At 38.6% G+C, this 16,762-nt stretch overlaps 1 protein-coding gene across 8 annotated transcripts in view; it reads left to right on the forward strand.

Moving 5' to 3' along the window:
• Nucleotides 1-16,762, forward strand: part of BICD1 (BICD cargo adaptor 1) — a 189,557-nt gene that overhangs the window by 120,502 nt on the left and 52,293 nt on the right. For all 8 annotated transcript variants that reach the window (XM_036456898.2, XM_036456899.2, XM_036456910.2 and 5 more), the window contains exons 3-4: nucleotides 1,993-2,145; nucleotides 9,246-9,671. In XM_036456898.2, the coding sequence (XP_036312791.1) occupies nucleotides 1,993-2,145; nucleotides 9,246-9,671 (579 nt within the window). The remainder of the gene's footprint in view (nucleotides 1-1,992; nucleotides 2,146-9,245; nucleotides 9,672-16,762) is intronic.

Genomic DNA, 16,762 nt, shown 5'->3' on the forward strand with positions numbered 1-16,762 from the left:
TGTTCTCTCTGGATGGTGGAATTAAGATGAGTTTGGTTTTTTTTGGCTTTTTAAAAATTTATTTTTATTGTTGAAAGTATTCCAAATGTCCTCCATTGATCCCCTCCACCCTGCTCCAGCACCCTCCCCAAAACCATTATTTTTTGAGTGCCTACTTCATGTGAGATGCTGATCTATAAAATAAACCATAGGGTGATGGTGATTAAAGAGGGAGTTGTTTTATATTAGCTCTTCAGGGAAGCCTCTCTGAGGAGGTAACATTTGAACTGAGACCTAAGAGACATGTAGAAGCAGAAGAGTTTCCTAATCAGGGTCCTTGGTGACGGTGGACAGAATTCAGGATGGGAAATGTGGGTGGAAAAAATAATTACCTATTTTCACTGAACTCAGACTGAAACTTAGCGTTTTCTTCTGCTTGAATGTAGACAACAAACCTCAGTGGTATTAGCAGCACCTGTTACTTTGTGATCACTATCTTCTTACCATATCTCAGTTCTCGCAGGCATTTTGAAGTGCCGTCTTTGCTTTGAAATTATGGTACCGTTATGTGCCACATAACAATGTTTTGCTCAGCGATGGACTGCATATGTACAGTGGTTCTATAAGGTTACAATAGAGCTTAAAAATTACCATTGCTGTCCTGGCCACCAAAGGCTGGGGATTCAATTCCCAGTCAGGGCACGTAACTAGGTTGCAGGTTCCATCCCAGTCAGGGCACTTAGGAGAGGCAACTGATGGATGTTTCTCACATCAGTGTTTCTCCCTCTCTTTCTTACCCCTTCCCTTGTTCTCTCTCTCTCTCAAATAAAATTTAAAAACCATGTCCTTGGGATAAAAAAATTAGAATTAAAAAATATTCCTATCACCTAGTGACATCAGAGCTGTCCTAACATAGTAGCACAACACATTACTCACATGTGTGTGGGGATGCTGGTATAAACAAGCCTACTGTATTGCCGGGACCGGTTTGGCTCAGTGGATAGAGCGTCGGCCTGGGGACTTAAAGGTCCCGGATTCGATTCCGGTCAAGGGCATGTACCTTGGTTGCGGGCGCATCCCCAGTAGGGGGTGTGCAAGAGGCAACTGATTGATGATTCTCTCTCATCGATGTTTCTAACTCTCTATCCCTCTCTCTCCCTCTCTGTGAAAAATCAATAAAATATATTAAAAATAAATAAATAAATAAATAAATAAAATAAACAAGCCTACTGTATCGCCAATCACATAAAAGTGTAACACATACAATTATATATAATACATAATACTCAATAATGATAGTAAATGACTATTATACTGGTTTACGTGTTTACTATACTATGCTTTTAATCATTATTTTAGAGTATATGTACTCTTCCTACTTATATAAAAAAAAAGTTTGCTCTAAGACAGTATGCCATGTTATGTCGGCAGCAGCAAAAAACATTTTGTAACTTCCTTTATAAAATACATACATCTTGTATTTACTGTGTCTCTTTGAATAATTTTCTGCTGTTTTATTTATTCTTGTGCTGTTTCTGTGCAGTGCAGTAGCATGCTGTATAGTAGGGGTGTCGAACTCAATCAGAGAAGGGGCCAAAATCTAAAATCCAGCCTAAATTGCGGGTCGAATGGTTTACTGAACAGTCATAAACTGTCATTGTGATGGAAACGCAGCCGAGTGCAGTGATGACAGCGCGGTGCGGGCCACATTGCAAGGCCTGGCGGGACGGATTTGGCCCGCGGGCCTTGTGTTTGACACATGTGCTGTATAGGCTTGTAGCCTAGGAGCAATAGGCTGTACCATAGAGCCTGGGTGTGTTGTAGGCTAGACCGTCTAGGTTTGTGTGAATGCACTCTGTGATGCTCATGCCACAAAGAAATCGCCAGGAAACAAATTTCTTAGCATCTATTGCCGTTCTTAAATGGCACATGAGTATTATTTACTGCCCAGACGTTACATTTCATACTTAGAATAAGAAGGGTTTGTATTGATGCTTTATTGTATCGTTTCAGAACAATGAAATGGTGGAGCTGCAGAGAATACGGATGAAGGATGAAATTCGAGAATATAAATTCCGAGAGGCTCGGCTCCTTCAGGACTACACTGAACTGGAAGAAGAAAATATCACATTGCAGAAGCTTGTGTCCACGTTAAAACAGAACCAGGTAAGATTTAAGAAGTTATTTGGCTACACTCCAGATGGACCACGTCTTTGGACCATTAAGGTTAAATCTTCTCTTTATTTCTTTGTTAGGAACCTGTCAAAATAAGCCTTAATCTCCCTACAATATTTATATGCTGAAATTTCCCAGTGCTTCTATTTTAGCTAAGATTTAGAAGGCAAACCTAGAAGTTGTATGATTTACAGTAAAGTTTCATTGGGTAAGAAAAATCTTAGTTTATACTTTAGCTCTATGTTAATTTATTTCAGAATAAATCATGTATTATAATAACTTAACCTGACAACTTATTAAAAACCTGATCATAAGCTTGTTTTGTATTACAGACTTAAGGTCTCCCACCAATCCTCTCTCTCTTCTTCTTCTCGCTCTCTCTCTCTCTTTCTGAAAATGACATTTGCGTTATATAAGGAAATGGATTAAGAAATAGAAAGCAGTAAGAACAGAATTATAAGAAAAAGAAAATGCCTGATTTCTTTTTTCAGCTGTAACCTGACTAAACAGATGGCATGTGTACGTTTAAATAAATTTTTTTGATAGTAAGGCTTAGCTTAAATGTTTAATTTTCCTTTATTAGCTATAGCACTCTTGAACCTGTAATTTTAGAAGAATTTATTTATGAATACAATTTTATCAAGTAATTAGGTGAAGCTGGATTGTATATTAAAGATCTTTTCAGAGTGCTTCTTCAGCCACAACTTCGATTCTGATCGCTATTGTAACCTCTCAGTTCAGGTCAACACACTAAATACCAGGTGCTGTGCTAGGCTAGAAAGATATGAAACCCATAGAATAGCATTCTTTAAAAAAAATATATTTATTTTATTGATTTTTTACAGAGAAGAAATGAGAGGGATAGAGAATTAGAAGCATCAATGAGAGAGAAACATTGATCAGCTGCCTTCTGCACACTCCCCACTGGGGATTTGCCTGCAACTAAGGTACATGCTTTTGACTGGAATGGAACCCAGGATCCTTGAGTCCGTAGGCAGATGCTCTATCCACTGAGCCAAACTGGTTATGGCTAGAATAGCATTCTTGCCCTCAGTAGACTTAAAGGCCAGCCCAGATGTATGCTTCTACTTCTTCTTTCTACTCAAGTTGGTAGCTTAATCCCAAACTATTATGGCTTTTGATAGATACAGGGGTTAAGAGAAGAAAGGCAATATCCAGAGGGGAAAAAATTCGGGTATTGATACAATTGCAATTTGATTTCTGATCATTGCCATTTCCCCCATTTTTGGAATGTAGGGGAACAAGATATCTTCTAAGGAGTGCAGGATCGACTTCAGATCATGAAAAAAGGGTTACCAGGATGCCACCATGTGATCTTACCTTATTCCCTCCCTTTTAAGTCTGAATCACTGTGTGTATGTGAGCGCACATGCGCATGCAGAGGGCTCTCAATACCAGCTCTTGATTTGACTGTGGTCATTGAGCTCACAGTGGAGAAAATTAGACTTCAAATAATTTTTTAGAAACTATGCTTCTCATAAACTTCTTAAATAAGAAGGCTATTTTTTGTGGTCTTTTTGTTGTTGTTATTTTTTTGTTTGTATTTTGGTCACTCATGAAGTATGTAAAGGCTTTACAGCAAATATACTTGAAGTGCAAATATTTTTAATATTTTTTTATTGTTTAAAATATCACATATAGTAGTACATATATCTCCTTCCCCCTCCCCATTGACCTTCCCCCAGCCTCCTCTACCCCCTGTCGCATGCCCTCATCCCCCCACCCCCCCAACCCAGTGTCTTGTGTCCATTTGTTGTGTTTATATGCATGCATACAAGTCCTTCAGTTGGTCTCTTTCTCCCCCTCCCCTCAATACTCCCTGCCTTCGAAGTGCAAATATTTAAAGCAGTCATTGTTTGATTCCTAAAACTCCCCAGTGCTCTCTGCACAGGCAGCAGTGCGCCCAGAGCCGCGCTGTGGGACCTCCCATCACTGCATGTGGCAGACTCATTTACTCAGGAGGTTAATTTAGGCCAGGATTACGTATTCTTGAAAGACTGCCAAGGTATCCTATGAGTCCTCATTAACCCAGAGGCCGTTTTGGTGGGAGTTTGTACGAGCAGTCTGGCAGATTGCTGTTTACAGTTTACCCGGGCCCTTCCACCGGTAATTGAAACATGGGAATAGAATGCTTAACTCAGAAGTATGAAGAAGAAAAAAAAAACACACACAAATAGGACAATGTAAACATCTCTTTAATTTTATTTTCTAGATGCAATATGACAATTTCCCAATTAAGTGTCTAGTTCATTACTTTGACATAATTTTCCTTACAAAGGGCCATTCTGGCTTATTCCCTGACAGAGGGATATACTGTCACATCACAAGTCTCTTTCAATTAAGGAAACACTGGTTTGGTTTTTGTCTCCTACTGTTGGCCTTTATTTATAGCATCTGTTATAAACTCAGTATATAATTAATGAAATATTAAGTATAATAATTTATGCCACAGATTTTTTCCCCAAACAGATAATGATGGTTGACTTTCAACCTCAAAATTGAACTGATTGTTGCTTTGAATTGCAGCTCTCTATACAAAATGCACTCTCCAGCCTGGTTTGATGTTTCTCTCAGCAGCAAAGCTGTTAGCATTATATAAGACTTAGTTCAAAGAACTAGAAGATTCTTTCCTTCTGAAGTTCCATTTTCCTTAAGGGTTATTTTCTTTTTAAAATATTGTTCAAATAGCACTTTTCATTTCCTTTATAGTTTTTTTGTCCTTTTTAAAAAATTTTTATTAAATTATTATCTGTGTACATATTTTACCATTGCCCTCCCCTCCCATACATACCCTCCCTCCCCAGAGTTTTGTGTCCATTGGTTTACTTATATGCATGTATACAAGTCCTTTGGTTGATCTCTTATCTCCCCCAGATCTCCCTCCCCTCCCCGCTGTAATTTGACAGTCTGCTTGTTGCTTTACTGTCTCTACATCTATCTTTTGGTTCATCAGTTTATAATGTTCTTTATTATCCATAAATGAGTGAGGTCATGTGGTGTTTCTCTTTCATTGACTGGCTCCTTTATAGTTTTTATGTATTAGTTTGTTTATTTTCCATTTCTCCTTCCACTATGATATAGCACCTCACCTAGAATAGAGCCTGGCCTGTGGAAGGTATTAAATAAATATCTGCTGGCGAAAAGAATAAATTCTAAGTCTCTGTTACATTTACTCAGCGAGGAAATTATAATTCACCAAACCATTTTTTATATGTGGTCTTAAATATGAAATATATAGAACATCATCAACAAATGACTGCAAACTTGAGCCATATCCCTCCATGTGCTGATTTGGTTCTGTGTACCAAATGAAAACATTCTGAATGCATTTTCCACCTAATATGCTTTTTTTTTTTTTTTTTTTTAAGCGAAGCATAGGAAAAGCAGCAACGATAAAAAGCGGTCAAGGCAACTGTCAAAAAAATCCACTGATGAAGCAAAGCTGATTTTTAGACCTCTTGTAAAAGAAGCCACCTTGACAAAACATTAGTAATGTCTCAAAATGGGAGCATTAGGGAAGAGTGTTTGTAGGATTTTAGGATCTGGACTGGGTTTTGCCAGGTGGCAAATGGTCGGGACAGACTGAGTTTATAACAATAGCTTTGAGTTGGAAAGTACAACAGAGTGAGCATCTTGACATGAGTCTTGAGGAAGCTGTGTGAGTTGGGTCTCCTCTTCCAGGAGCGAGCTGACCCTGTAAGCAGCTAAGTTTTTCATGCCTAGTCCTATTATTGGTAGCAGAGCTGAGGGATAGGAAAATTTGCCTGGTTGCAGTATTAAAACAATTGTTTGGCATAGGGCAGGAAATTACATTAGTTTTAATTTTTAGAAACATGATGGTGAGAGGAGGGGGAAATAATGAATTTCATTTCCCTAACATCTCACATATTGAACTAAAGCATTCAAATATGTGTTATCTATAATACTTGTTAAAATTAATAATTCAATTTATCTCTATTATGAAAAACATTTCCTCCAGGGATATATTTCTGTATCAGGCAATAATATCATAAGAGACCTAGGGAACTGTTATTCAATTCAGTTTGACTTCAGTGAACCAGTGTTTCCAGGGTATTTTTCTATAAAGCCATATACTTTTTTAAGGACAAAGATGTGGTCACTGGCTCAGAGAACACTTATGTAGTTGCATGTTAAAGCTATATGTTAGGTTTGGCAATACAGGGCCACATTAAGATCTTTAAAGTTTCTGACTTTGAAAAGGTTATGGTACCTATTCCCAACCCCCATGTAATAAAAAATAAAAAGAGCTACTCAACTGTGAACTTGCTATAAGGAATCTCAACAAAATACTGATTTTTTTCCCCCCTCACGGTAACTATTTACTTTGATGCTGTTTTTAAAATATTGGACACCAATTTTTAAGTGCCTTCTCACCCTGTGTCTTAGTTGATATAGTTTGCTGGGCTCTAATTATCTGATGCCTCCTTGCAATGATGGCACCATGGAGAGAGCTGTCAGCCTGAGCTGGTCAACAAAGACCGGAGTTAGGGTTAGATTCCTGATTTGGATCTTGAAGGATAAATAAGAGTTTTCTGATGTTAGCCCTCACCTAAGTAGAGAAAGACAAAAATATCTGGGTAAATATCAGGAGTTTGAACCAGTGAGTGGAGTGAGTAAAGCTGCCCAAATGGAAAGAGATCAGGTCTCATAGGAAGTCTCCTATCAATTGAATACAAATCACAGAATTTAAAAAAAATCTACAAAACACTAAATTAATGTCATCAAGCCCAGGAGTCGACAAACTTTTTCTTTAAGGGCCAGATAGTTAGTTAGGTTTTGCAGGCAGTATAGTCTCTCCTGCAACCACTGCACTTTGTTCTTGGAGCGTGAAAAGCAGCCATAGAAAATCTGTAAACAAAAGAGCGTGACTGTGTTTCAGTAAAACTTTATTTACAAAAATACATGGACCTGTGAAATTCCGTATAGCAGTTAAGTGTTGGTTGTCCATCAGTATCCATTATCCCTTCTCCCAATATTGTATCCAGTTTTTAACTGGACATAATCTACCCAGAGTAAAAAGTATACTCGTCACCTCCCTTGCAACCAAGTGTCATATGACTAGTCCTGGCCAGTGGGATATGGGAAGTGATATGGACAACCTTTGAGACAGGTCCTTAAAGAGAGAAGGCATGCCCCCTTACCTTGTCCCACTGCTTGGAACATAATAAAAATGGCAAGCCACCTTAGACCATCTGGACCAATGAGAGTTATTGTAATAAGCTAGGAGGAGCCTGGTTCCTGGCTGACCTCATAGAGCAGAGACTTCTAGTGGTCCTTGATTGACAACTTCCATATTGTTACATGATAGGGAACAAACTCTTATCTCAACTAAATCGCTCTTATTTAGGCCTCTGTTACATCAGCCAAACCTACATCCTAACTGAAACTATATTGAAAACTGTTATCCTAACCTTTGCAAGACAAGCCATTGAGGTTATGTGAAGAAGGATGGTGGGGATGGGGGAGAATTAGAAATGTATGAAAGTGATAATGGTCTATGATCCCTATATTTTACTTTTTAAAAGTTTTTTTTTTTTTTAATACAAGTTTAAACTAATAAAACCAAAAATTTTTTAAAAACTAAACACATAGGTAATATTAGTACCTCATATTATAATGACTTTATTATATTACTTTTTCTATTAATTTTTTATCCACAATAGTTTATTCAGCAACTTACTGTAGAGCAGAATTCTGTTAAAACACTACAAGCAAACACTGAAGCATTAGGAAGGACACCTTGGTGCATAAAAAATCTTTCCCCTCTCTGAGGAGATTACAATGTAGTGTGGAGATAAAATATTTTTTGAAAAGTGCCCGTGATAAGTGCCATGGAAAAGGCCCCAAGAAAGGAATGTTGGTTTAGGGTAGAAATCTTTTTCTCTGTGCTTTCATGATCAAGAGGGTGTTCGAGCAGGCTCTTATTTGATATAATTCAAAATAATATTACACTGATAACAATATTATATATATGTATGTATATAGGTGTGTGTGTGTGTGTGTATATATATTTGCATGATAGTTATTCCAGATTCTATCCTTAAGCACATAAAATTTTTTTTTGCTTCCTCATCTTACCCTTAAACATTTTTATTGAAAGTATGTTTTATTGTGGTCTTTTTATTTATTTATTTATTTATTTATTTATTTATTTTAAAAATATATTTTATTGATTTTTTTACAGAGAGGAAGAGAGAGGGATAGAGAGTTAGAAACATCGATGAGAGAGAATCATTGATCAGCTGCCTCTTGCACACCCCCTACTGGGAATGTGTCTGCAACCAAGGTACATGCTCTTGACTGGAATCGAACCCAGGACCCTTCAGTCCGCAGGCCGATGCTCTATCCACTGAGCCAAACCGGTTTCGGCTATTGTGATCTTTTTAACTAATTTATCTCTGGGTATAAAAATTACTTCATTATTAATAATTAAAGAAAACAAGTAATAGTGATGATGAAATCTTGGTTGTGAATAGTCTCATAAACAATCACTAAAGAAAAAAATCCCCAATTTATTAGGCCAGCCGTGCCCCCCCCCCCTTTTTAAATATATTTTATTGATTTTACACAGAGAGGAATTGAGAGGGATAGAGAGTTAGAAACGTCTATGAGAGAGATACATCGACCAGCTCCCTCTTACACACCCCTCACTGGGGATATGCCTGCAACCAAGGTATGTGCCCTTGACCAGAATTGAACCCGGTACCTTTCAGTCCGCAGGCCAACGCTCTATCCACTGAGCCAAACTGGTTTCGGCCAGCCATGCCCCTTTTGACCATTGGACCTTATAAAAGAAATCCAAACACAGAATACATTTTCATCTCTGCTAAGAATTGAATTTATCTTGATATGTAATTTCTAAAAAAAACCATCCTGTGTTACCGTAAGGGTATACACTAATAGACTGTGTATTTATAGACTTATTTTGTAGACGAATGTTTTGATTTTTTTTTTTTTTTTTAATGATTAGGTCCACTAGAGTGTCTAATGGCAGTTTTGTAAGACGCAAATTTTAGTTTTATGAATCTTCTCTGTCCTATCTAATCCAGGTTGAATACGAAGGCTTAAAGCACGAGATTAAGCGGTTTGAAGAGGAGACGGTGCTGCTGAACAGCCAGCTGGAGGACGCCATCCGGTTGAAAGAGATCTCCGAGCACCAACTGGAGGAAGCCCTGGAGACCCTGAAGAACGAAAGGGAGCAAAAGAACAACCTGCGGAAGGAGCTGTCCCAGTACATCACCCTCAACGACAACCACCTCAGCATCTCCGTGGACGGGCTCAAGTTTGCGGAGGACGGGAGCGAGCCGAACAACGACGACAAAATGAACGGGCACATCCACGGGCCTCTGGTGAAACTGAACGGAGACTATCGGACTCCCACTCTGAGGAAAGGAGAGTCTCTGCACCCGGTGTCCGACTTATTCAGCGAGCTGAACATTTCAGAAATACAGAAGTTGAAGCAGCAGCTTATGCAGGTAAGAATTTTGTTTAAGGGCATTAGAATGAATTTCTTACAGATTGCATAGCATGTTGTGGGATTTCTTATTCCTACATTTTTGCTCCAGATTATTATTATTTTTTAAATATTACTTCTTTAATTAGCAACTTGAAAGTGCAGTATTTTATAAAGACACAACAGAAGAAGTGTTGAGGCATCTCATGTGCATTGCTTTAAGAAATTTCTCTCTTGGAGTCACAGATCAGATCTCAGTCAGAAGACAGCTCGATGCATGTCTAACAAAAGAATTCAGACTTTCTATACAAGTGAAATGACAGAAAATTATCCTTTCCATCTTAAGCAATTGTATATTGTCAGCATAAGAAACACTCTTATGAGTGTATTCTTGTGAGTTTATTTGAGCCAAACTGTCGACAGCTGCTGGGAAGCAAAATCTCAACGGATTGAGCTAATGCTCCAGAGAATGCTAGTTTTGCACCATATTTTATACATTATAATCAAAAGAGGAGACGTAAGTGGGTTACATGAAATCCATTAGTGATAGATTAGGGAGGTGGGAAAAAGCAAAGTGGGAAACCCTGGGGTTAGTTGAAAAAAATAAAATGATAGATACATACATCTTCTACTTTAGTAGGTACACAGGATAATTACCAGTCAGCAATGAACTCAGTAACAATGAGGGGTTTTGTGGTTTCCACCGAGTAGTGCCTGTGCATTGAGGGGTCCAGAGAAAGGAAAATTACTTTGACATTCTAAGGATACGGTATTGTAGATGCAAAAAGACACAATAGACAGTCTCAGTGAAGGTACAGATTGACTTTTGTCAGGGAAGATGCTGGCCGAGGACATGATTACTTGCCATAAACCGCTTTTAGTAAAAAGGTTTTCATTTCAGACCACCCTTTGTGGTTGAAAGAGGAAACAGAGGGGGCCGGAGACCAGGATGCCAGGACATAGGCTTTATTGAAGAGAAGAGTACCACTGCTGGCTGCTTCCAGAGGAGAAAGAGAGTGAGGGCCGGGGTGCAGGCACCTTTTAAGGGGAGGAAAGAGAGGGGACCGGGCTTAGGGCACTCAGCACATGCTGATTGGTGGTTTCATATAAGGCACATGATTAGGAACCTAGGAACTTAGGAATGGGGGCTTAGGGTATTTGGCAGGTGCTGATTGGTGGTTCAGTGCTCAGGAATGCCCTGCTGCAGGTGGAATTTACGTCATTCTCCGTCCATCAGTTGGAGGAAGGGAGGACCTATCAGTGGTTACTTTAGGTCTCTGAGTTTGTAAGGCCGTCTTTGCAAGCCTTCCCTGAGTTTATCAGGTTAGTATGTGGCCTCTTTTAGTCTACAATATATAGTTTCAAGAATAGTGGTTATATTTCACAGCAATACTTCGACTTACTATATACTAACTAGCCTGGAAACCATATGATTAAATACAGAACAGGTATAAATCTAAAACCAAGGCATTCTGATCCCAACATAAATTAATTTTAGCATATTCAAATAAGATGTTTTGTGTTGAGTCCGCGTTTAAGATAATCTCATTATAAAATGGCCTTCTACTTTGAGTCTTGCTTCTGTGCTATACTTTAATCCAGTACTGGTGGAAATTTTATCTGGATAACATCACCACCGTCACCATCACCATCACCATCACCATCACCATCACCATCACCATCACCTGGGGGCTTCTTAGCACTACAAATTGTTGGGCTCCACACAAATCTACTGAACCAAGAATCTGGTTCAACAAGATTGTTGGGTGATTAAGTTTGAGCTGAAGCTTCAGAATGTTATCCCTCAAGGTGCTTTCCAAATAGCTGCTAATGAGAGGCTGTTAAGGCTCCAGCAATCATTTATTTGTATAGTACGGTACACAGCACTTATAATTTCCTACCTCTACAGAAATGATGAATAAAGAATGAAATTAGCAGAAATAAATAAGAGGTTAGAGTAAGAATAAAGTTAATTTATTAAAAGGCTTGCTTTTACTACTACATCGGTTGAACATATGCTGCACTTGCTCAGTGCTTTGGGCTGCTGAAAGAGAATGTTTTCACAACGTTTCATTTGAATCAAGATAAGAAGGCATAGGCACTGGATGGAAGAAAATGAATTTCATATAGACCTTTGCCTGACTGAAAGGCCCACTTCTTTGTAGGTAATACTTTCACACGTCTTTTTGCTAAATGTACACAAATCCAAGCAGGTTGATATTGAAGGGAGGGGGAACTTCTGCTTTATTCCTTCTTAGTTTTTCGGACTGGCCTGCCTAAGAATTAAACTGACAAGAGAGAGCCCTGGCTGGTGTTGCTCAGTTGGCTGAAGCATCGTCCTGTACGCTAAAAGGTCACAGGTTCGATTCCTGGATCAGGACACACATGTAGGTTGCAGGTTCGGCCCCTGTTGGGGTGTGTAGGAGAGGCAGCCAATTGATGTTTCCCTCTCACATAGCTGTTCTCTCTCTACCTTCCTCTCTCTAAGTTCAATATTCTCAGGTGAGGATTTTTTTTTTAATTGATACAAGAGAGATTAATAGGGGAAAATAGCCAAGTTTATTACATGTGTACATATGGGAGTTCCATAAGAATAGGGAACCTGAGGACAAATGGGGCAGTTCTGGGCTAAGGAAGGGAAGGCAGGGGAGGGGGAGGTCAGAGGGAATGTAAGCAATGCACAGGTAGGTGAGAAATAGTGAGCATTTGAGTAAACAAATTCCAATTGGGCCACAACAGTGGGGCACAGAGGGTGGGCTACCAAGCAGGCCTGGCTCGGCTCCTCCCCGGCTGCCACACTTATTCATATTAAGCTACGGTGATAGCTCCCTTCCTGGATTCCTTTGGGTAGGCAAGGAGAAGGAAAAAGGCTCTTCTTGAGTCTTTTGTTTCTTAAAAACAACCAGCTTAAAATAATCAATATCCCCCCTTCCCGCAAAAAAAAAAAAAAAAATATATATATATATATATTTTGTGGGGGCAAATGCTGCTTCCCCCACCCCAGCGTGGTCATGCGTGGCACTGAATGATCCAACACTAACAGTTCCGCAGTGAAACATGTGAGTTTTCACACTAAGAGGAAAAAATGAGGGCCCGAAGAGGGCTCACCTCAGTCAGGTGCAGTTTTGCCGCTCAGGGAATTTAGTTCTGTCTGAATGTTGCCACCACGTGAAATACAATAAAACTTTAAAGAATTTTGCGATTGTGGCTGCCTTTGGTACAGTAATCGCTGTAGCTATTAGACAGCTCTCAGTTTTGTATATCTCAGTGTGTGACCTGGGATGTGCGAGTTTTTATTTCCATAGTTCTCTTCTCTTAGGACCTCTTTTGGCCAGGATCCAGAGCACTGCATTTGCGCCTTCACATTGAACTCCTGCTCTTGGTTAACACTGACAGTCTGTGAAGATGCCCAGGGGCACCGGCAGGGATAGAACACTCTATGCCAGGAGTACGCAGCTTTTAAGAGTTTCTTCCTTAGGATTATTATCTATTATCTATTATCTAACCGAAGGACTTGTATACATGCATATAAGTACAACCAATGGACATAAAACTATGGGGAGGGAGGGGCTATGGGGGAGGGAGGGAGGGGGGCAAAAAAAAATCATTAAAATATGTAAAAAAAAATAAATAAATAAATTAAAAAAAAAAAAAAAGAGTTTCTTCCTTAGGATTAAAGAAACCCTTTGGAAACCGGATATCCAGGCCACAGCCTTTTCTTACCTTCTAAGATTCCATCTATGTATGTAAATGATGTTTTCCCACCCACGAGTATTTACTTCATCTGGTTCTGAAATGGGGGGAAGAAAATAAATCTGTGTTTCTGCCTTGGGTATCAGGAATGTTGGGTGAGTTGCTTCACTTCTCTGAGACACACTCATCCAGAGAAAGGTAATAAATTAGCCCCATCGCTAGTCTCCATGATGCCTCATGTTGGAATTAGCAGGGAAAGCAATAACAACAAACCAGGTCCCCTTCCTCAAGGTATCATACTGCCATCTGCTGGGAAATAGTAATAATATAAAAATCTAGGACAACTATCATCTAAGAGTGCCCCCTAGCATTGTATGGGGGACAACAGTGCCCCCTGCAGAGAATTACATTGAAGCTCTGGTGAGCATACCATCCAAATATGGAACCAGGCATAAGTCTCCATTTTTTATGATTGTACTGGAATCGTCCATCAGTTTTAGAGTGCCACTTCCACTTTATATAAACAGTCAATATAAAAAGCATAGAAAGTACAGGGAAGGGCAAGCGATGGTAAGCCTATATCTATATATGGGGCTGTTTTTTTCCATACTAGAGAAAACGAGGGTGAATATTTTACTGAACTGTATTTCTTCTTGGGTATGCAATAAATTATAGGTATAATTTAAATTTAGCCAGTCATGCTAACTTTCACATAACACAAATCCATATGAATTAAAATATATATAAGAAAATTTCATGTAAGAAATTTATAAAATATGTATAAGAAAACATTTTTAAAAGAACTTTAAATTTTATCTTTCAATTACAGTTTATATTCTATGTTATTTTATATTAGTTTCAGATGTATTGCATAGTAGTTAGACAATCATATATTTTACAAAGTCTTCCCCTGATATTTCCAGTACCCACCTGGCACCATACATAGACATTACAATATTATTGACATATTCCCTGTGCCTTATTTTACATCCACGTGATTATTTTATAACTACCAATTTATGCTTCTTAATCCCTTCACCTTTCACTCAGTCCCCCAAGAAAACTTATTTTATCTATCTACAAGTCCCTATAAACTTGACAATAGGCTTTGATAGTGAACAGCTCAATTAGTGTCATTCTTTATTCACTAAGAGACATTTTTCAGAGTATTATTGGATAAATTATTTTGGCTTTTTGGTGCTCTTTAGACTCAGTTATTTCCAATATCTTACAATTGACATTTTCCAGTAATAGTCAAGTTCCTTAATTAGTTTTATTAGAATGAATAGAAGTAGACCCTGTCTGGGAAAACTAAGTTACCTAATCTATTTAAAGGAGTCTCTATGCTTCTGCTAAATTTTTTTTACCTTTGATAAATAGCTTCTGTTTAACTTCACATCACAGAGAATCAAAATGATACAGAATTTTTGGGCTGGAATCCAAAGAAACTTATTTTATCCATCTACAAGTCCCTATAAACTTGACAATAGGCTTTGATAGTGAACAGCTCAATTAGTGTCATTCTTTATTCACTAAGAGACATTTTTCAGAGTATTATTGGATAAATTATTTTGGCTTTTTGGTGCTCTTTAGACTCAGTTATTTCCAATATCTTACAATTGACATTTTCCAGTAATAGTCAAGTGCCTTAATTAGTTTTATTAGAATGAATAGAAGTAGACCCTGTCTGGGAAAACTAAGTTACCCAATCTATTTAAAGGAGTCTCTATGCTTCTGCTAAATTTTTTTACCTTTGATAAATAGCTTCTGTTTAACTTCACATCACAGAGAATCAAAATGATACAGAATTTTGGGGCTGGAATCTGGATTCTTTGTCTGCTGGAGTCAAAGAATGAATCCACGAACAGAGGGTGGTACAGCAAAGGTGGAGGTTTATTGGAGAACAAGTACGGACTCCCACGTGGGGGAGGGAAAGGGTCCCACAGGGTATGCTAGGAAAGGGGTGCCACCTTCTCTACATATTTCAGTTATTGTTTCTAATTAATAATTTCCTAAAGTTTCACAAACACCTTTTCGTTCAAACATATGGCCTATGTAGAACCCTGCAATGTAGAGTAAGAGTTTTTTCCATAGGTTTTCTAAAGACTTAAAAGCACCAAAGTAAGGCAATGGCTGTCCAATGACAAAATTCAAAAGTTATAGATTTATTTAAAATGCAATTGATAAAACCTTTGCTGTACAATATTCTGAGACAACAACATTCCAGTACAACAAACAATTTATATATATATATAACATGTGGCACATGGCTTATTGCAGACAGTGCATTAAAGCATTGAAAACAATTTATAAATCCCAATAACAGAAATGTAAACCCCCAAGGGTATCACTGGCAGACAGAGAATTATCACACTTTCCCTTTTTCCCTGACTGAAAGTTTTGTGTTTGAACTTGGCTTTGAATGTGTATGAGTTTTTGTGTGTGTGTGTGTGTGTGTTTTTTATAGCAAACAAATTTCTGTAACATTTAAAGTATATGTATTTTAAGTAGAACATTGCCACATTAATTTTTATTTGGCAGAGTTTCCTCATGCAATCTCAAGTATATGGCATTGGTCTAATTTAGTTCAAAGATACTTCTTTTAGAGAGAGAGAATAAATCTTTGGGGCCCTAGGGGTGTCACAAAGCTGTCTCTCAGTTAAATTCTTGAAATATTACATTCAGAAAAGCTGTCAAGTAGACCCAATTTAAAGATTATTAAAACTTAAACCAGTTTTAACATGAAAAATTTGGTCTTTACCACAGAATTAACCATTTTCAATTTGGCCATTAAATTTTTATATCTTGGTAACGTTACAGATACGACATCCTCTGAATGTCACCGAGGAAATGGTGGGAGGTCACGCCTACCGCCCCTCCATTCCCTTGCTGCCGTGCCCCCAAGGGCACAGAAGTTGCAAAGCTGTAATCACCTCATAGTTAACTCAGCTCCCACTTCTGCAGGGCCTGCGTGGTTTGTGACGTCACAGGCAGACGTGGACCAGCTGGTCCCCATTAATACCTATGCTGCCTACCAGATGTTTATTTTTAAAATATATATTTTACTGATTTTTTTAAATAGGGGAAGAGAGAGATATATAGAGTTAGTAGAAACATCGACCAGCTGCCTCCTGCACACCTCCTACTGAGGATGTGCCCACAACCAAGGTACATGCCCTTGACTGGAATCGAACCTGGGATCCTTCAGTCCACAGGTCGATGCATTATCCACTGAGCCAAACCAGTTAGGGCCCCCACCATATGTTTAACGGATATGATGCCAGCGGGGCTTTGCCAATTTCCCCTGTCCTGGTCCTTTTCTAAGTGCCTGCAAGGTCCCACCAGTGCCGCCTCTTATTCTGCTGCTTTTGGAACCAAAAGCTTCTTGTCTGTCTTGTCTGAGTAAAACTGCTCTTTTTT

The sequence above is a fragment of the Pipistrellus kuhlii genome, unplaced genomic scaffold (assembly GCF_014108245.1).
Source record: "Pipistrellus kuhlii isolate mPipKuh1 unplaced genomic scaffold, mPipKuh1.p scaffold_m20_p_3, whole genome shotgun sequence".
Lineage (NCBI taxonomy): Eukaryota > Metazoa > Chordata > Mammalia > Chiroptera > Vespertilionidae > Pipistrellus > Pipistrellus kuhlii.